The 19,548-nt window shown below is 45.1% G+C and overlaps 7 protein-coding genes across 7 annotated transcripts; 5 read left to right on the top strand and 2 right to left on the bottom strand.

The window, feature by feature from the left end:
* Positions 1 to 3,052: 3,052 nt before the first annotated feature.
* On the top strand, positions 3,053 to 6,503 carry FOIG_15710 (ATPase; the record flags this gene model as incomplete). Its single annotated transcript, XM_031217097.1, has 4 exons — positions 3,053 to 3,831; positions 3,882 to 4,970; positions 5,018 to 5,583; positions 5,650 to 6,503. 4 exons carry the CDS (start codon positions 3,053 to 3,055, stop codon positions 6,501 to 6,503), a joined length of 3,288 nt encoding a protein of 1,095 aa, XP_031053226.1.
* Positions 6,504 to 6,620: 117 nt separating this feature from the next.
* FOIG_15709 (ATPase) lies at positions 6,621 to 7,313 on the top strand (the record flags this gene model as incomplete). The annotated part of the gene is made up of 1 exon (XM_031217096.1): positions 6,621 to 7,313. The coding sequence occupies one exon, from the start codon at positions 6,621 to 6,623 to the stop codon at positions 7,311 to 7,313; it is 693 nt and encodes a 230-aa protein (XP_031053225.1).
* Positions 7,314 to 9,857: 2,544 nt separating this feature from the next.
* FOIG_15708 (uncharacterized protein) lies at positions 9,858 to 11,185 on the top strand (the record flags this gene model as incomplete). Its single annotated transcript, XM_031217095.1, has 3 exons — positions 9,858 to 9,882; positions 10,416 to 10,606; positions 10,640 to 11,185. 3 exons carry the CDS (start codon positions 9,858 to 9,860, stop codon positions 11,183 to 11,185), a joined length of 762 nt encoding a protein of 253 aa, XP_031053224.1.
* A 546-nt stretch (positions 11,186 to 11,731) lies between these two features.
* Positions 11,732 to 13,177, top strand: FOIG_15707 (uncharacterized protein; the record flags this gene model as incomplete). The annotated part of the gene is made up of 8 exons (XM_031217094.1): positions 11,732 to 11,803; positions 11,865 to 11,902; positions 12,075 to 12,081; positions 12,128 to 12,172; positions 12,223 to 12,380; positions 12,435 to 12,491; positions 12,539 to 12,893; positions 12,947 to 13,177. The coding sequence occupies 8 exons, from the start codon at positions 11,732 to 11,734 to the stop codon at positions 13,175 to 13,177; spliced, it is 963 nt and encodes a 320-aa protein (XP_031053223.1).
* Positions 13,178 to 13,558: 381 nt separating this feature from the next.
* Positions 13,559 to 14,731, bottom strand: FOIG_15706 (uncharacterized protein; the record flags this gene model as incomplete). The annotated part of the gene is made up of 4 exons (XM_031217093.1): positions 13,559 to 13,858; positions 13,911 to 14,237; positions 14,294 to 14,578; positions 14,648 to 14,731. 4 exons carry the CDS (start codon positions 14,729 to 14,731, stop codon positions 13,559 to 13,561), a joined length of 996 nt encoding a protein of 331 aa, XP_031053222.1.
* Positions 14,732 to 15,847: 1,116 nt separating this feature from the next.
* Positions 15,848 to 16,667, top strand: FOIG_15705 (uncharacterized protein; the record flags this gene model as incomplete). The annotated part of the gene is made up of 2 exons (XM_031217092.1): positions 15,848 to 16,197; positions 16,268 to 16,667. 2 exons carry the CDS (start codon positions 15,848 to 15,850, stop codon positions 16,665 to 16,667), a joined length of 750 nt encoding a protein of 249 aa, XP_031053221.1.
* Positions 16,668 to 17,328: 661 nt separating this feature from the next.
* FOIG_15704 (uncharacterized protein) lies at positions 17,329 to 19,069 on the bottom strand (the record flags this gene model as incomplete). The annotated part of the gene is made up of 5 exons (XM_031217091.1): positions 17,329 to 17,603; positions 17,684 to 17,889; positions 17,943 to 18,373; positions 18,429 to 18,899; positions 18,950 to 19,069. The coding sequence occupies 5 exons, from the start codon at positions 19,067 to 19,069 to the stop codon at positions 17,329 to 17,331; spliced, it is 1,503 nt and encodes a 500-aa protein (XP_031053220.1).
* Between the last annotated feature and the right edge of the window lie 479 nt (positions 19,070 to 19,548).

Raw genomic sequence — 19,548 nt, 5'->3', positions numbered from 1 at the left:
TGAGGGGTTGATGCCTTGCATGAGTTTTTGTGGGGTACACGTGACGTAACCGCTAGGGTCGTAACAAAGATCTTATTCTCTCTTTATATTATTAAGCTCTGCTACTATTTTAATATACTTCTTAGGGTATAGCCTTAAGTTTCTATTATAACCTTACTTATAATATTAAGAGTAGGTCTATAACTTCCTAGGCACTAAGGGAAGTAGTGCCTTTTTAACTCCTTTAAATATATATAAATCTCACTATATATTTAATACTGGCTATAACTTTAAGGCTATATAGTAATTATTAACCTTATAGGGCTTAAATATTAGTAGTAGTATCTTAGATTACTAGAGATATTAATATAAATAAAAATAGCTTATTAATAAGGGCTTATTTCCCTGGATTAATAGCATAAAGGCATAAGTATAAGGTATACCTATAGTCTTTAAGAAACTCCTAGTATATTAAGGGAGACTCTCTCCTATTTATTCTTACTGCAGATTAACTATAATTAATGCCTTATAAGATATCTAACCGCAGACTTAGCTATATAGAGCTTCTAATAATATCTAAGCGCACTAAGTAGGTCTTATTACTTATTTAAGAGCCTATGTAGATTTTAGTATAATTAGCTAGTTTATAATTACCAGCTTAATGATTTAGAAAGCCTTAAAGAGGTTAGCCTTAGAGCTTTTTAGATAAGACTTAAGTAGGGAATAAATACCTTTTACTTAAGATATAACAAATTAGTTTAAATATAGATACTTATTTATAAATGCCTTAATAAACTTACCCTTATAGGGGTTTAGCTAGGTTAAAAAAAGGTAATTTACTTCCTTTAGATATAAATAAGTATACTAAAGCAGAAAGACCTTTAGTCTCTTATTATATATAGCCTATGACTTTAAGGCTATAAGTATATATTAACTATTATAAAATTCCTTTTATACCTCTTATCCCTCTTTATTATCCTTGCCCTTTATAAAGCTACTTATATAGAAGGTTAGGATTATTTTATTAATATACTAAAGGTAAAGTATAACCTTTAATACTAGAAAGCAGAGAAGGGATATAATGGCATTTATATAAGTAAGATATTAATTAGTTAGTATAACTAAAGGATAAGGAATATTATTAGTATTATATAAATCTTATAATGCCCTAAGAGCCTAGGTAAAGTCCTCCTCTTCCTTGCTATTAAGATATATAAATATAATATAAAAGGTGCTTCCTGTAGTATTAATACTAACTATATTAAGGAGAGGCATCTTATACTTATTAGTCTTATAGGTATAGTTAATTATAAGTACCTTAGGATATAACCTAGTAAATTAGAGTGATTTTAGATAAGTAAATATAACTAACTGTAGTTAAGAGTCTTTTTTAATAAGGTAATGACTCTAGAAGCCCTGTAAATTGAGATATTAAAGCAAAGTAATTATATAGCTCTGTCTATTAGTAAGGTCTTGCTTTACTTAAGAGATATAATTTGCGAGATCTAAGTTAATAAATAATACCTTTATATTCTATAGTAGGTAGGTCTTAATTTAGTATTATTTAATGCTAGTAAGAGTAAGCTTTTTAATTATAAGGATATCTTTATTAGAGAGCTTTTAGTAAGTTATATATATAATATTACTTCTAATAGTAGGCTTATAATTATAATAAGAATAGGAGGGATTAGGATAATATTAAAGACTTTATTTACTCTTATAGAGGCTCTTTTTTCCTATTATAGAGAACTTATACCTTATGCATTAAGTAATATACTTTTTCTTCCTCTTAGAATTAGGAATTAGTATATATTTACCTCTATTGCAGTTATAGCTAAAGTATATATATAGTCTTCTATTTGCTATATATATTATATGCCTTATTATAAAGGTATATCCTTAAGCCTTTGCCTACTTATTAATATCTATAAGGAGGGCTTCTTATAATAGATATAATGCCTCTGGGGGAAGAATATTATTAGGCTACTATCTTGCTAATTTATTAGCAGTAGAAGGGACTAAGAGCTTAATATTACTTATTTAAATACTAATTATATAGATAAAGTTAAATTATAAAGCAGAAAGTTAGTAATTACTTTATTAATAATATAAATATAATAGGAAGATGAATTAACTGATAGTCCCCTAGTTATGTAGATTTAACTAAAGAAGCTTACGTGGCCTTATCTGTATAACCGGTTATGCGAAAAACACGTGATACTAAACGCACAGCCGGTTGTGCGGGTATGAGTCCCCGTTTTTTACCCAATAAACGGGAAATGTGGGGCGAACTGAAAGGCTCTAATACCACTAAGAAAGCTTCCACCCTCCAGACAGAGCCACAGCCACGATTCTCCATATGGAAAGTTATGATCGAGGATATCGAGTCCTTCCTCACACAGAGCGAAGTTAGAGGCCATAAACTTGTAAACTAACCCGCTTAGTCAGCGGCATGAACAATCAGCTTATTTCTTTCTAAGCTAGTTGACATGCTCCGAGATGATAAAGATCCTGGCGTTTGTTTGTTTTCATTCTGTCAACAAATAAAGGTCGCCAACTATGTCACTGGCATTCGCTTCCTCCAACCGCGCTCTACTTCTGTCTATTGCGCCGTGAAATTTGACCGAGATTTCCAACATGATCGGCTTTTCGCGCCCATTCACTAATCATCTAGCATTTCCATGTTTTCTTAGAAAGATTGAGACCCGCTAGTGTTCTACATTCACAGAAACCTTCGCAATTGGGACGTATGACTCAGCGGCACAAGCGATGACCGAACCCGGAATGCCAAGTTAGACTCTCATGAATCTGCCAATAAGTCGCTATCAGATCGGCTTGCTTCTTTGTCGATTCGAGAGGTTGGAGCTTCTAATTGGGCTCACGACAAACGCCGCTATCCTTCATGTTAGTTTTGCTGCTTTCCGGCATGTATAGTATTTGTGAAAATGGAATCTCGGTGTTATATAAGGGCACTTCCTAGGACCTCATCACTTGCTGACCCGACGTCTGTATCGATTTTCTAATTCATCTCTTAAGCCAGTCCGAGGAACAATCAATCAAATAAATCTTCACCATGGATTCCGACAGAAGCTTAGCCCAGACAATATGCGACAAGCCTGTCAATTCCCTTGTTACTGAAGGTATGGAATGGTCCCTGAAGCCGAAAGTGACTGCCTTCAAGGAACGAGATAGGGCCTCTGGCTCCCCTGATCGTGAGTTGGGAGTGACTTGGCGGGACCTAAACGTCCAAGTCGTCAGCGCCGATGCTGCAATTCACGAAAACATGCTTTCTCAGTTCAATGTTCCGATGTCAATCAAGGAGGCTCGACATAAGCCACCCTTAAAGACCATCATAAACAACGCCCACGGATGTGTCAAGCCCGGAGAGATGCTCCTCGTCCTTGGCCGCCCTGGCTCTGGATGCACAACTCTGCTTAATATGATCAGCAACAAGCGTCAGGGATATGCCAGTGTCTCTGGTGATATCCACTACGGGTCCATGACAGCAACTGAAGCCCAACGGTACCGTGGCCAGATCGTCATGAACACAGAAGAAGAGTTGTTTTTCCCATCCCTCACTGTTGCGCAAACTATGGATTTCGCAACCCGCCAAAAGCTGCCTTTCTGCCTTCCCCAAGTTGTGGCCAATAAGGAACAGTTGCGAACTGAGACAAGGGACTTCTTGTTGCAGTCGATGGGCATTGACCATACCCGTGATACCAAGGTTGGCAATGCTTTTATCCGCGGCGTTTCTGGTGGTGAGCGGAAACGAGTCTCTATTATTGAGTGCTTGGCTACCCGAGGCTCAGTTTTCTGCTGGGATAACTCTACTCGAGGTCTGGATGCGAGCACGTAAGTTGTTCTAATCATTTTAGTCATTTATATCACTGACATTTACACAGAGCCCTTGAATGGGCAAAGGCCATCCGGGCTTTAACAGATGTCCTTGGTCTTGCCTCTATCGTTACTCTCTACCAGGCAGGCAATAATATCTATAACCTCTTCGACAAAGTTCTTGTCCTCGATGAGGGTAAAGAAGTCTACTATGGTCCAATAAAGGAAGCCAGGCCCTTCATGGAAGGACTAGGCTTTATTTGTCACGACGGCGCAAATGTCGCTGACTATTTGACGGGCGTGACTGTCCCCACCGAGCGATGTGTTCGTCCGGAGATGGAAAGTCGGTTCCCCCGGACAGCGGATGCCCTTCGATCCAAGTACGAAGAGACGCCTATCTATGAGCGTATGATCGCTGAGTACGATTACCCCACCACCGATCTGGCAAGGGAGAAGACGCGACTTTTCAAAGAAAGCGTACAGCAAGAGAAGGATAAAAGTCTTCCCCTTAGAAGTGCACTGACTGTTGGTTTCGTTCAACAAGCCAAGGCTTGTGTGGCACGACAGTATCAGATTCTGCTCGGAGATAAGGCTACCTTCAGTATCAAGCAGGTATCAACCATCATCCAAGCCTTGATCGCTGGATCGCTATTTTATAACGCATCCGACGACTCAAGTGGCCTTTTTATCAAGTCAGGAGCTTGCTTCTTCGCAATCCTCTTCAACTCTCTATTGTCCATGTCCGAGGTTACCGACTCCTTCACTGGCCGCCCTGTCCTATTAAAGCACAAATCCTTTGCCTTTTACCACCCTGCCGCATTCTGCATTGCCCAGGTTACTGCAGACATTCCTGTCATTCTCTTTCAGGTCTCCGTTTTTTCGCTCATCCTCTACTTTATGGTCGGTTTGACCTCGACTGCTGGGGCCTTCTTCACATTCTGGGCCCTGATCCTTGCTATGACTTTCTGTACGACTGCGCTCTTTAGGGCTGTTGGCGCGACTTTCACTACTTTTGATGGAGCCTCCAAGGTATCGGGATTCTTGATCTCTGCTACTATTATTTACTCGGGCTACTTAATCCCGAAACCGCAGATGCATCCGTGGTTTGTTTGGATCTTCTGGATTAACCCCCTGGCATATGGTTTCGATGCGCTTTTGTCCATAACAAGCTTATCCCCTGTGTCGGTCCCAATCTGATTCCCAGCGGGCCTGGTTATACGAATAGTGACCCTCAGGCTTGTACTGGTGTTGGTGGAGCCAGACCCGGCCAACCATATGTGAATGGAGATGATTATCTTGCGTCACTTTCATACAGCCACTCGCATATCTGGCGAAACTTTGGTATCATATGGGCCTGGTGGATTCTGCTTGTGGTGATCACGGTCATTGCAACCTCGAAGTGGCATAGCTCTTCTGAGGATAGGCCCAGTCTTCGTATGCCACGCGAAAACGCCCCCGTCACTACCGTCCTTTGCCAGAAGGACGAGGAGAACCAGGTGGGCGAGAAAGAGGACGCCATCTCTCGCCGTGGCGACGGAGTCTTGGCCGAAGATGATCCGAACATTTCAGACGGCATGAACCTTTCACGTAACACCTCCATCTTCACTTGGAAGAACCTTACCTATACAGTTAAAACTCCATCTGGCAACCGGGTCCTACTGGACAATGTTCAGGGATGGGTGAAGCCTGGCATGCTAGGTGCCCTGATGGGATCATCTGGTGCTGGCAAGACGACTCTCCTTGATGTCTTAGCTCAGCGTAAGACCGAAGGTACTATTCATGGTTTAATCATGGTGGACGGACGACCATTGCCATTGTCGTTCTAAAGATTAGCAGGTTATTGTGAGCAGCTGGATGTCCATGAGCCCTTCGCCACTGTTCGCGAAGCCCTCGAGTTCTCTGCCCTTCTTCGACAAAGCCGCAATACGCCCCGTGACGAGAAGCTCAAATATGTCGATACAATTATCGACCTGCTCGAACTATATGATCTTACTGATACCTTGATTGGTGATATTGGTGTAGGCCTGAATGTTGAGCAGCGCAAGCGTGTTACTATTGGCGTTGAGCTTGTCTCTAAGCCTAGCCTCCTGATTTTCCTTGATGAGCCAACTTCTGGTCTAGATGGACAATCTGCATTTAATACCGTTCGGTTCTTATGCAAACTTGCAGCCGTCGGCCAGGCTGTTCTTGTCACTATTCATCAACCTTCTGCCCAGCTCTTCTCTCAGTTTGATACGCTACTCCTCCTTACTAAAGGTGGCAAGACGGTCTATTTTGGTGATATTGGTCAGCAGGCCAAAACCGTAAAAGCCTACTTTGGCCGATATGGCGCTCCCTGCCCTGAGGATGTTAACCCTGCTGAGCATATGATCGATGTTGTTTCTGGACATCTTTCGCAAGATAAGAACTGGAACCAGGTCTGGCTCGAATCTCCTGAGCATGCAGTCGTTAGTAAGGAGCTAGATCGCCTTATTGAAGAGGCCGCCGGCAAGCCGCCTGGTGCTGTTGATGACGGGCATGAGTTTGCTACAAGCATATTGGAGCAGATTAAGCTCGTGACATACCGCATGAGTAAATCGCTTTATCGAAATACCGACTATATTAACAACAAATTCATACTGCATATCATCTCGGCTCTATTTAACGGCTTCACCTTCTGGCAAATCGGAAACTCGGTTGGCGACCTCTAGCTTAAACTGTTCACAATCTTCAACTTTATCTTTGTCGCGCCAGGTGTATTAGCCCAACTTCAACCTTTATTTATCCATCGTCGGGATATCTTTGAAGCTCGCGAGAAAAAGTCCAAGATGTACTTATGGGTTGCATTTGTCACTGGGCTTATTATATCAGAGATCCCTTACTTAATGATCTGCGCAGTTTTCTATTATATCTGCTGGTACTATACAGTTGGCTTCCCTAATAGCTCTAGCCGTGCTGGAGGGACCTTCTTCGTCATGCTTATGTACGAGTTTATCTACACCGGCATTGGTCAGTTTATCGCAGCCTACGCACCTAACGAGGTTTTCGCATCATTAGTTAACCCTCTTATTATTGGTATCCTCGTCTCCTTCTGCGGCGTCTTGGTTCCGTACCAGCAGATTCAGAAATTCTGGCGTTATTGGATTTATTGGTTGAACCCCTTTAATTACATTATGGGAAGTATGCTAGTTTTTGATATTTGGGACACTGAGATTAGGTGTGATGACAAGGAATTTGCCCGTTTCGATCCTCCCAGTGGAGCTACCTGCGGCGAGTATCTATCCGATTATCTGACACAGAGTATGGGAGCGGTCAGCGACCTCATTAACCCCGATGATACATCGGAATGCAAAGTGTGTTTATACACAAAGGGCGAAGACTACCTTAGAACTCTCAACTTAAAGGAGTACTATTACGGATGGAGAGATGCAGCGGTTGTGGTCATCTTTGCCATCAGCTCATACGCTCTGGTCTACGTGTTAATGAAGCTCCGAACCAAGACATCCAAGAAGGCAGAATAAACTCTTATAGACACATACCAAGCTTCTACAGATTACGAAAGGAGTTGTATATACCGGAGTTTTGCAGATAGGCCAGCAATGGGGGTTAAAGCGTTGTTTACCTATTTATCAATCAAGTATGAATTAATACATTGCTAGACAATGCCTTGAGTATAAGTAACAACCATTCATAACACACTCACGAGCCAAGCCAATACATAAGCATTTTAGTAACGAAGATTCTAAGGTCATTCCTATCCCGACAGTTACTGCGGCTTATAATAATAAAATAAATCATATTAACCGAGGCAATTAGTTAAGCACGTATATGAACTATAATTACTGCCTTTTCTGTGGCACTTAGCAGGCTTTAGATTAAACCTTTCTTCTCGATGTGGTCCTTGCTAATAGATTCTTTTTATAGTTGAAGGCATTATGGCTGTAGCCTTATTGGAAGAAGACTACGGACCAAAGGCAGTAGCAAGAGTGCGTCTATAACGCCCCCTTTAACATGTATTATTCTATAAGCAAGGTCGGCAGGTATATCGATTAGGGGGAAGAAGACGAGCTTGAGAAGGCGGAAAAGTGGGCTAATCACTTCAACAGGGAGATTAATTATAGGAATCGCAAAATTGTATCAGATTGTCTTGCTTGTAAGGGTTTCAAGCAGGGGCAGCCTCGGGCTAGGAAGGAAAGGCTGCCGTTGGAGGTCATCACGAGAAACAGGGGCACAAGACACAGGAGGCTGAGGGAGGCAGACTAGATACTGGTGCAAAGTCTATCATAATTTCGGATTTCCATGTCCCACGCGTAGTGAGAGGCGTGAAATTGTTACACTTCTCATCTTCTGGGGATATGTGGGGCGTTACGGGCTTAGCCCCGTAAGCGGTCGGCATAAGGCAGCTGCTGCACCTACTTGATTGCCACAAATGCGATCAAGGCCCAATCGTTTGCCCTGTGTCGTAACTGCTAGGTGCCTGTTACAGTGACTGAACGTCGCACGGGGCGACAGGTTGAGTCATCCGGCTGCTCACGGCAACTGTTGTCTTCTGTGATCTTGCTAACATTATCATATACATTATAAGCCTCTTTTTGACCTAGCTGCAAAGGTATTTACGAGCTCATAATGCCATCAGTTTCGTGGTTTAGGATATTTTGCAGGATTTAGGCAATAGCAACACGTATCGCAAATTTTCCCTCACAGTCGAATAATAAGTTGAAGGGATTTGGAGAAGTAAGTGCGTTAGTCAGCTCAGGCCACTTGACAGTCAAGGAGATTCTGAGAAGCCATATCAGAGCTAAATTTAGCACGGCAGTTCTGGAAAAGGGTGGATGGAGAGGTGCAACAGGTCTGGTCAGAAATGTTGGCATGGGCCCAAATGAGACGTGCAAAAAGGGATTCCTAGGAGTGAGACTAAACGCCCCACGGCGTTCTGTGGAGTACGCGGTAGGCATCTACAGTGTATAATGGGGTAAATTCACTAGGAAGTGGATTAGAATGTAGTGATATTACTGAACGCATCTTATTGATGTCCTGGCTGGTCGTAGTAGTGAACGCTACTACATTCCCATATATAATGCAAAAGACTTCTAAGAGCGATTTCTATAACTTTCCTCAGTCATGGGTGACTCAAATCACTTACAACCTACCAGATCCCCTTTGGCTGTGCACGAGAGCTCATAAGTTACCGGTTACAAGACTGCGGTGTTACAGATTAGCAATTTCACAACAACGCCAGCTCAGGATGGGTTTGTTTCGAGTATGAGGAGGACTTTTAAATTGCACTTGGTTTCTATTCACGTTGTACTTGTCGCCCCCGTTTGATGGTGTCTAATTCGGCGATGATAGAGATTCTACAAGAAGTGAAGCAACTCCACCCAAAGCTGGAATACTCAGCCGTCAACAAGCTGATGAGCATCAAGCTCGTGGTTATAGATTGCACGTTGACCCAGGCCAGGTTTGCCAGGCTGTACTCCAGCCACGTCAAAGGGTTACTGCGGCGCTGGGATGATCTGATCGACTAGATCAGGTTGGACCTGCCCAAGGCTAATGTCGAGAGGATGCAGAAAATAATGTTGACAGGACTATCGTTCCGTCTAAACATCCATGAACTCAACCATTGGGTGCGTTCGAAACTCGGGTCAGACTGCCTGCTGATTCTGCTGATTGTTGCCTCACGCATCGCCCGGATAGACATGTGCTGCACGCTCGTCTTTGTCTGTACTCTCGTCATGGCAAAGGGCTAGTCTGAGGATAGAATATATAGTCGTCTCGAAGGAGCGATGTTCGGCAATGAGACCGTAAGAATTCTCGTTGAGCTGTCTGGTAACAATGCTAGTGCAACGAAGTGCCAACAAGAGATGGCACCGCTGGTCGTGGTGGGATAGTTGAGGCTGCCACCTCACTGGCCGACTATAGTCTCTAAGTGCAATCGCAGTCTCGACACGAAAGACAGGAATACTGCTTAGAATCATTCGATGAATAGTATGCCACAATTTGCTACCCAGTTTCAGAACGAAGCCTCTCAGACCTCCGGGTGTGAGATGTGACAAGGATCTGTGAGTATGGTCGTGCCAGAAATCGGATTGGGTAAGTGGACCGTCGCTTCCATCAGCCCTCATCATGCGCAACGGACTGGCACGATAGCATGTAGTCCTAAAACTGCCGGTATATGAGGGAAGTGAGAACAAACAAGAACTGCCATAGTCGATCGGTCGACAAAACGTGCTTGGAGCCGGCAGTTTATCTGTAAAAAGTGTTTGCTCCCAAAATCCAAAATTGTCTGTTCTGAGAAAGCAGCGTGCAGAATATAGCAGCCGTATCTTTTGCATGGATGGAGCGTGCCCACGTTTACGGTCTCGCTATCGTCCAAAATACGCCTCTGCATTTCCTTCTCCTGTAGATACCATGTTGAAGTCAAGTGCTTACATATGTGCAGGTTGTTCTATCAGGTTACACTGTAGGATAACTCGGCCATTCATCGATATCCCAAAGAAACTGTCTGGCTGTCATACGGCTGTGCTTGCACATACACACTGCCACTAACTGTATCACTTCCTCCTGACCTTTCTCGTCAACTTACAATAAAATCCCTTTTGTTGGAAGGCTCTACACGATGATAGTACCTAACACTTCCATGCATCCCGGAACTTATCCGCTCTACCCTCTGAGACCTCAGGTTATGGCTCAGCCGGAGGGGAACCAGTGGCTAAGACCTTTTAGCAACGCTATGGAGCAGCAACACGGGCTGATACCTCCCTCGAGCGTGTGTGTCGATCCCGCTGTCTTACAATCGACGACTGCCGCTCCTGGCGTGAATCTGCATTCAAAATAACAACCGTTTCAGGGGGTCATGAAAGGACAGGGACAACACGATCAGGGATATCAACAATCAAGACCGTTCGTGCCCACTCCTAGTGGCTTGTCGGCGGCGCCGGAGTCTCCTTCAGCCTCGGTCGGACGCGCCGAGCATCGGGCCCGGAAGACACGGGGTTCATCTGCAGTACTCGGCCACCGAAGATCGAGACCAAACCATGGGCACTTACAGACGATGTCCACATGGCGCTTCCAGGGTCATTGGAGAACCCAGCCGCAGGGAGGCTCATCAGGCTACTTCCCCAAGCAGGGTATTAGTCGAGCTATTGTCCCGCACCGCTGCGGTCTGCCAAGAAATGCGGCGGCTCAGACAGGAGACGGTGAAACGAGCGGCCACATACAAAGGCTTCGGCGTCCACTAGAACAACGAATGCCTCTGGCTCTTCGACCTCAATTACCCTCTATTAGATTGCTTTTCCCTGAAATATTCGCAAGCAAGACAGAGGCATCGACGGCACATCGAAGCTTGCATGGCACCCGCGGAAACGATTTTGGTGTTGTGCAACCGCGACAGTAAAAAGATGGCAAAATCTGTGCAGTCTACAACATCACTATAGGAAATCCACCACTTTACATCTTCGCATCAGCTTCATGCAAACATCGTCTGAGCCCGTATAACTAGTACCGATGCGAATCAGAGTAGCTTGATAATCGACTGGAAGCACAAGTTGCTGATGCGATAATGAGTCAAAGGACTTGTCTGATTGGTAGAGATGTATATACCCCCAGTTTTTAGAGTTTCGCATGACAGCTAATCCAGAGCTCCTAGTTGGACGACCTGCATGTTCTGTAACGAGCTGCCTCATTAGATCAATTGTGCAAGGAATATTTCTTCACCTCGGCATTAGAAGTGGTGACGCGTTCCCACATTATCGCGGGGAAACCTCCGATAGGCTTCAACGGCATATGCGGTTGTGCTAAGTACATAATTCGCTCAATCAAGGGTCCTCGAGCGGGGCCGCGTGAATATATGATCTACAGACCCCTCATTTGTCAACAGCACAAGAGCTTCGAGGTCTCTCTTTGTTCGTTTGAACGTATTACAGTAACGAAATTACTTACTATGGCTGATAACTCTCCGCAAGACCCTGCCGCGACGGCTACCACTCAGCCAGAGGGCCATTTGGAAGTTGATGTGAGTCGTTGATGCTTCGCTACGACCATGATGCCTTGTTGCATGCTAACCCGTTTCTCAGGATAACTTGGATGCCAATGATTCGCTTTATCATTCGACGTTAGTCAGCTGCTCTTGATTATTTGTTTCTGGCTTAATGACACGGATGGCAGGATCGGAGGTTCGAGTTTTTTGTCGTCCCTGAATTCAAGCATATACAATTATAGGTGAGATATACGCGTAAGAATGACTATTAATGACCATGACTCACTCATTTTGTCATGTTTGACAGATACGAAGTGAGTTACACTGAATATACCCCGGTGCATTATTAACAGCAGATAGAATGGACGTCGATATCATGCATTCCGAGAAGGCACTTATCCCGTGGTATGTGTCAGAGCACCACTTCTTGATACCTTTACTCAGTCATATCTTAGCCCAACGATGAAGACGAGCAAGATCGTATGGACCTCGTTCATCACGTATATAGTATCCTTCTTGACGGAAAGCTCCACCTTGCCCCAATTGACGAGAATCCTCAACGTGTACTCGACCTCGGCACAGGGACTGGTATCTGGGCGATAGATTTTGCAGAGTGAGTGAAAACATGAGCCTCAGGGTATTAGCCCGCTAACATGCTTGGCGATAGCGAGCATCCCTCGGCAGAGGTTATAGGAAATGATCTCAGTCCCATCCAACCAGAATGGTTAGAAAAAACCTGCCATGTTGCGTATCATTGTGCTAACAACTTAGGAACCCACCAAACTGCACCTTTGAAGTAGATGACTACGAGGACGAGTGGTTATACCGCACAGAATTCGACTTTATCCACGCCCGCGAGTTGGAAGCATGTGTAGGTGACGAGGATCTCATGCTACAGCGAGCTTTCCGACATATACGTTCAAACGGCTATGTCGAATTACAGGGAGTAGATGCGCGCTTTGAGTCCGATGATGGAACGCTCGATAAGGGGCCTAATGCCAAATTGTGGATGAAGCACCTAATCGAGGCTTGTGCCAAGTTTGGCAAGCCTGTTGACTGTGCGGATAAATGGAAGGATAGGTTGATTAAGGCAGGGTTTGTGGATGTTCAGCAAGAAGTCCGAAAGGTATGTAACTTCTCAGTCGGGGTTTGTCCTGTTTTACTGAGTATTGAATATAGTTGCCTATCGGACCTTGGCCGAAAGACCCAAAGCTTAAGGAACTTGGTCGGTATCAGGCTATCCAAGAGTCAAAGGTCATCGACTCCTACACGCCCAAACTGTTTGAGTACGCACTTGGTTGGAGTGCAGACGAGATTCAGGTGTTGATGGCACAGGTTAAGAATGAGCTAAGAGACCCAGCTATTCACCTGTATCTCCCTGTCTATTTTGTTTGGGGTAGAAAGCCTTAGTTGAGCCAACTGCCGGAGGAGTTGTGAGCCATAGCCAAGCCAGAGGAAATTAGGTGTTCCGTATCATGTTGCAAAGTTCTGACCTCAAGGTTTTTTTCCCATATACAAATTGCCAGCACTTGTTCATGATTTGTTTTATTTCCAGGGCCTATGAAGAATAATGCAATTATGCCCTATGCAAGCTTTAGCGTTAAATCAGCGAGTTAAATAAAGCTACTTGTGGTTGCTGAAAAAGGTTAGAATTTAATTGGATGCCCGAGAGATGTAAAAACATAGAAGAGTTGTGTTCTCTTCACCCCCAAGCTCTTAGACCGCGACCCTAGTCTAGTACCCAAGTCTTCTTCGTGCCCAAGCCGCGACTCTCACCATAGTAGGTGTATTTCACGCTTTCTTGTCCACACTAGCAGCTGACAGGTCTTTCAGGTGCTCGTAAACCCTCTCTCCATTTCCATCTAGGACTTCCTGTACATAAGGCTTGAATCCTCTCCGCTCAAAATGAGGATAGAGCTCTTGAGTATTGAGGTATCCCAAGAAAGTAGCATACTCGGGCGTATTGTCTCCCCGAATACAACAAGAATACCAATACTGGTACTGTGCCAGTGTGATAAACTCCACGGAATCTGGACAAGGCGCAGTTGACTCGATCTTGGCTATGCTTGCCTCAATAGCCTCAGCAGGGACCTATTATCAGTCAGTTACTTCTTAACTCTGCCAAACCTAACTGGTTACGCACATATTTGCGATCTAGTCTTTCCCCACTAAGCTTCTCAAGCAAATCGTAGATCTGATTCTGCGTCCAGATCTCGTTATAGGCGAAGACCATTCGGTTCAGGGTCCGAGAATCAGTGATTATTTGAGCCACATAGCGGCCTATGTCCCGTACATCGGTCAAAGCAAATGGCACATTGCCGTCTCCAGCAATCCCATCTGCTGTCTCCATTGCTGCATAGTCAATACGACCTGATGGCAACTTTGGTAAGTTAACTTGATACCACCAGCCGACATCGATAACAGTGAACGGTTGATGTATCTTCTTTATGTGGTTTAACACATCTTCCTTCTAAGAACTATGTTAGTTACACGTCTTCTAGTAAAGACGTTCGGATGATTAATTACCATATCCCGCAACAAAAGCGCCCCTTTAGGGGAAGCCACTGTGGCGAAGAAACAAGGTAGGTACCGCTTCACACCTGCAGCTTTAGACGCATTGATCAAAGGAACCTCGTCCATAACGCTTCCGCCGTAGATTGTAGAGATTACAACATCTGTCCCAATAAGAATCTCAGTCAAGACTGACTCCGAGCCACTCAAATCAGTAGAAATAACTTTGACACCTTGCTCCTGCAGCTCAAGTATGCCCGGCTTCTGAAGAGATGACGGTCTGGTTAGGGCGACAACCTCCTAAAAGCACAGAAGAGATAGAAGGGTCAGCACTGTGGCAGGCAGTTATTTCTCACGAGGCGGGCTTACAAACGTCCATGCAGTGGATTCCAGCAAGGCCTGCACAATCACCGACCCGGTTTGGCCAGTTGCGCCGATAATTGCAACTTTCATATTTGATGAGAGAAACGATAAAGATTGAGTTTATATCGAAGGAATAAGTCAATAAAGTAACCCATCTCTGTAGCGACATGCTGTGTTGTAATATATGTCTCGCTCTCGACCAACTTGATGAAGCCCCATATACGTAGATACCGAGATTACCAACCAACCCTACTCACATTCAAAACTCCGCAAACTTAGTTCAGAGTCAGACCAAGAAACACCGGAGTTAATGGACAAACATGCATTGCTTTGTGGATTTCAAGTAGAGTGTCCAATTTCTGTTTTCGGCTACCAAGTAGATTGCTTCCATACGGCAAGGAGTTTCCGAATTGGGGAACTATGTATGGAGTCTTCAATTTAAAAGATAAGCAGACTGCATTAGCGCCGTCCATGAGTTACCGCCAGCAATCGATGGGTTATGAATCTTGCTCCGAGCGTTCTGGACGCCTGTGCAGTAAAAGAATGGAGAGCGGAAAATAACTCAATAGCAGAGTTCGCTAGATGTTAGTCGAGTCGCGGAGTTGTCTTGCGAACTTAGTTCATGTATATCCTTGACCGGACTTAGCAGCTGACGATAGCTCGTCTGCTGTGTGTTTTGGACTAGAGAGTTCTGGATTAGCCCAAGACATGAACCTCGAGCTAATACACTGCTGACCTGAGAAAATCGCACCATTGCCCCTTTCTGGACCTTATGGGTTGATAAGCAATGTTTCTTACCAGTCATTATTCCATCGTTTGGTTTCGAACCCTTGTGAGCATGAGTCTTCTTAAGTATCATAAGCTTTTGCATATAAACCTCCGTTTTACATACCCTATGCTTTTATTTTGGCCGACCACCACCCATTCCCTTCCACACTCATACGAGCTGCTATTTTCTTGCATAGCATACTCCACATCTTGCACTGCCTGACTACACAACCCACCTTCCACTTGCCAAACCACGAAACCAGAGATACCGAAGGTAGCGAGATTCCATAGATTGGGCGGGCCAGAGGTCCTACAGTTCGATGAGATTACTCTTGAGGGTTATGGCGAGCTTCTGTTGAAGGTCAAGGCCATTGGGATAAACGGCATGGAAGTCTTTTTCCGCGCTGGCGGTTTCGTCCCCCAAAGGAGTTCCCTGCTATGCTGGGGTCGGAATGTGCTGGAACAGTTCTTGCAGTCGGTGAGGGTATCAAAGGCCTCTGCACCGGGGATCATGTAGCGACGATCCCGGGCTTCACGAGCGTTCCTGGATTTGCCACAGAGATGAAGGGTCATGAATGCGCGGTATACGGCGAACAAGCCTACGTGCCGGCGGATATAGTGGTCAAGATGCCCAACGACATATCATTTATTGATGGGGTCGCGTTATGGATGCAGTACAGCACGGACTGGAATGCCATGCTTGATACTGCTAAGCTACAAAAGGGCGAATACGTGCTATTGACAGCGGCAACGTCGTCCATGGCAATCGCAGGGGGCCATTACAATCTGTACGACTAGGAGTCGGTCCAAGGTTGCGGCACTCAAGTCAATTGGGATTGGGCATGTCATCGTCGCCAGCGAACAGGATATAGCGACGGAAGTGGCACGTATCACGGACGGCATCGGCTGCCGCGTCATCTATGACCCGATTGCTGGAGAGAATATCAACAAGCTGCTCGATGCACTTGTCATCAACGGTATTCTCCTTATTTATGGCGTCTTAGACCTGTCACCAGCTTTAATAGACCCGCTGAAGGGGATGGCCAAGTTTGCCACTATTAAGTTTTCAGCTGTTTTTCAAACTTTATCGAACCCAAAGAAGCGCGCCAAGATGGTGAATTTTGTGCTAAGAGTTATCTCCGAGGGCGTGTTGAGGCCTGTTATCGACAAAACCTTTTCGTTTCACGATATTGCCGAAGCGCATCGCTATCTTGAGAGAAACCAGCACGTTGGAAAAGTGATTGTGACAGTTGGTTGAAGAACCGGGTAGGATTACGATGCAGCCGGACAGAGATGTGCAATTTGGGCTAGCACTACATAGAACTCAACTCACTACCTATTAATAAAACGTTATATGCTATTCATTGTTATGAAAATTGCTAAGACTTGTGCCTGCCGCTTAATTCTCCTTGCCCGGCCCTCTGCTACAGTTATCTGAATTCGAGTTGTTTCGTCGAGCCGTGAACCTAGTTACCGCATTCGGCAGAACAGCAATACAATCAGTAAAGGTTGTTGTTGTTATTCACACTAATGAGGCTAAGACCGGCGTAAGCCCCGGAGTAATCCGCATTCCAAATTGCTTGTACGGGTCTACAATAAATTCTGATGCCTTAGCTATGATAATCACCTTTTGTAGAGCTTATAGGACGTTTCTATATGCCACAGGTGGAAGACTTGTCTTGGGTATGGAATGAGAATCGACCGACGTATACTTCTTTAACTGAGGTTATCTTTCACAGTTCAGTGGCCAGTAAACATGGTATTCTTATCTAAATAGACTATTCTATGCATGTCTTCATTGCGGTCTTTGTTGTTTTTCGAGTCCTCCCAGGATCCAATAAATGTAGTTATTTCCAATTGCGCTGCCCAACGATTTAGGCCGGGGACTACATGAGTTGTTTACGTACAGGTATAGCGGATCATCGTACCTTGAAAAAGCCAGTCCAGAGCCCCGAAGTTGTAAATACACCCTTTGGGTCCAACGCCTGCTGCACTTCAATCAATCTCCTGTGATTGTCCTTGCCGTAACTCGCGAAGACGTCTTGTCCCTTGTTCGCATAATTGATGTAGACGAATGGGTGAAAGGAGTCGAGACTCTCCGCAGCCTTTTGAAAGTCTGCAATAAAGTCATTTGCCAAAGCATACGCGGCATTGTCCATTGCGCTATCAGTCCAGCTCAAAGACAAGAGATTGACTAATTTAACATCAACTCATATTCGCTTCACTACAAGGTGACGATCTGCAGTAGACCAAGGGTAGGGGGTAACGGCTTACGAATAAGATGACCTTCGACGTCAAGACCGAAAGCGTTGCCACCTCTTGCCTTGGACATTGCCATTGTCGCGGCAGGTATGGAATATGTGATTAGCTGTGGATTCAAACTAGTCAAATTTCTTCCCTCCACAAGGCCCTTAAGGATAGCATGGCCCTTCTTGCTCAAGTCTATGGATGGGTAGTGCGTCAAAGTGGTGAACACGTTCCTGTTGTTTTGTCTTTAGCCGCCAGATACAACAAGATAATGTAGCTCTCTTACCGTGTTATCCCCAATTCTCCTTGCGAACTCGTGCTATTGGCAAGACTGTTGATACCGCCGGTGAGATTTCCCAATGCTGGGATGCTGTTGAGACTATCAAATACCGAAGGGTACAGTATTGGCTTCGCGTATCTTTGGGTGGTTGAAATGCTCCAGCCACTTTGCACAGTGTATGTATACCGGTACTCCAGACCTACGGCGGTATCTTCAGAGTCTTGGACTGCGAAGACTTTCTCGGCCTCTTCAAGCACTCGATCCGTCTGACCATCGCCAAAGGTACGCGAACCGGTATACACAGGACCCTGGGGAAAGACACTGATATTTAACGATGTCACGATGCCGTAATTGTTACCACCGCCTCGAAGAGCATAGTATAAATCCGGATGCAAATCTTGTGATGCCGTCACAATTGTAGCATTGGCAAGAACAACCTTTCTGGGGTCAGCGCTTTCACGTCTTCACAAGCAAAGCAACAGATTCTCTCACCTCGTACTCAAGGACATGATCCAGTGCCCATCCATACTTTCCAGCCAGCACTGAGGTACCTCCTCCAAGAGTAAACCCCCCAATGCCAACTTGCCCAACTCTTCCACCAACGTATGCCAGACCATACGGATCAAGAGCGGCAAAAACCTGGCGACTGAGGGACCCGCCGCCGACACGAGCTGTTTTATTGTCACCTGAGATGACGGTACTATTAATCAAGCCAAGGTCGATAGTAACCCCATCGACGGAGACTGAGTCGTCCGGAAATCGTGAGTGGCCGCCGCATTTGACCGCGAATCTGCACCAATTGTGTACGAGGACTTGTAAGACTCTGGAAACCTCGTTGGCAGATGCAGGTTGGACGCGACAGACATACGCGGTCTCTAATTGTTTCTGGTCCCAGATTGTAAAGTCGGAATCATCGTCGTCGTAATGGAATCTGCCTGGAAATTCGGAGGCTAAAATCGCACACTATCCCGGTTAGTTGGAGGACCTTGGCACCGTTGTGGTTCAGCACGTACGGCATTTTTGCAGTTTGATCCGTCTCGCCGGAGGGACAATCTGCTATTCTGAACCATCGAGCCAATAGCATTCGTCGACGTGAACAATTGGCCGACTAGGTACAAGTGTGCGAACTTCATTTTGTTTCTGCTAGCAGTGATAAGCTTCTGACATGCACATGCCACAATATCCTAGACAGCCTGAGAGGATATTCATCATCATGTTTTATATGAATCATGTCTCCATACAGCCAGGGGTCGACTTTTGCCGCGCGTTCAGGGTCGCCTGCCAAGGGTCCTTATTGAGGAGATGACGAGCTCTAAAAACACGCTGCTTGCGTCACCATGGAAGTATACACATGATGCGGTAGGAGCTTTGGGCGAAGCGACATCGTCATGGAGCTTTTACAGACGTGATCATCAATGCAGTACTACAATGGTTATAGCGCTGACTGCATTGCCGTTTTCTCGCACGAGCCTTTGCCGAAACCTTGGGATGTCTAGCGTTCAAACTAATGCAAGTTGGTGACAGGTGCATAGATCTCCATTGGGGATTACTACTTACGGTTAAGCGCTTTATCGGCTTGAATTCTCTTAACCTAGTCACTCCCCTGTTTGAC

Source organism: Fusarium odoratissimum (genome assembly GCF_000260195.1).
Source record: "Fusarium odoratissimum NRRL 54006 unplaced genomic scaffold supercont1.57, whole genome shotgun sequence".
In the NCBI taxonomy this organism is placed as follows: Eukaryota; Fungi; Ascomycota; class Sordariomycetes; order Hypocreales; family Nectriaceae; genus Fusarium; species Fusarium odoratissimum.
The sequence above is the reverse complement of the archived record's forward strand: the minus strand, read 5'-3'. Positions and strand labels throughout refer to the sequence as shown.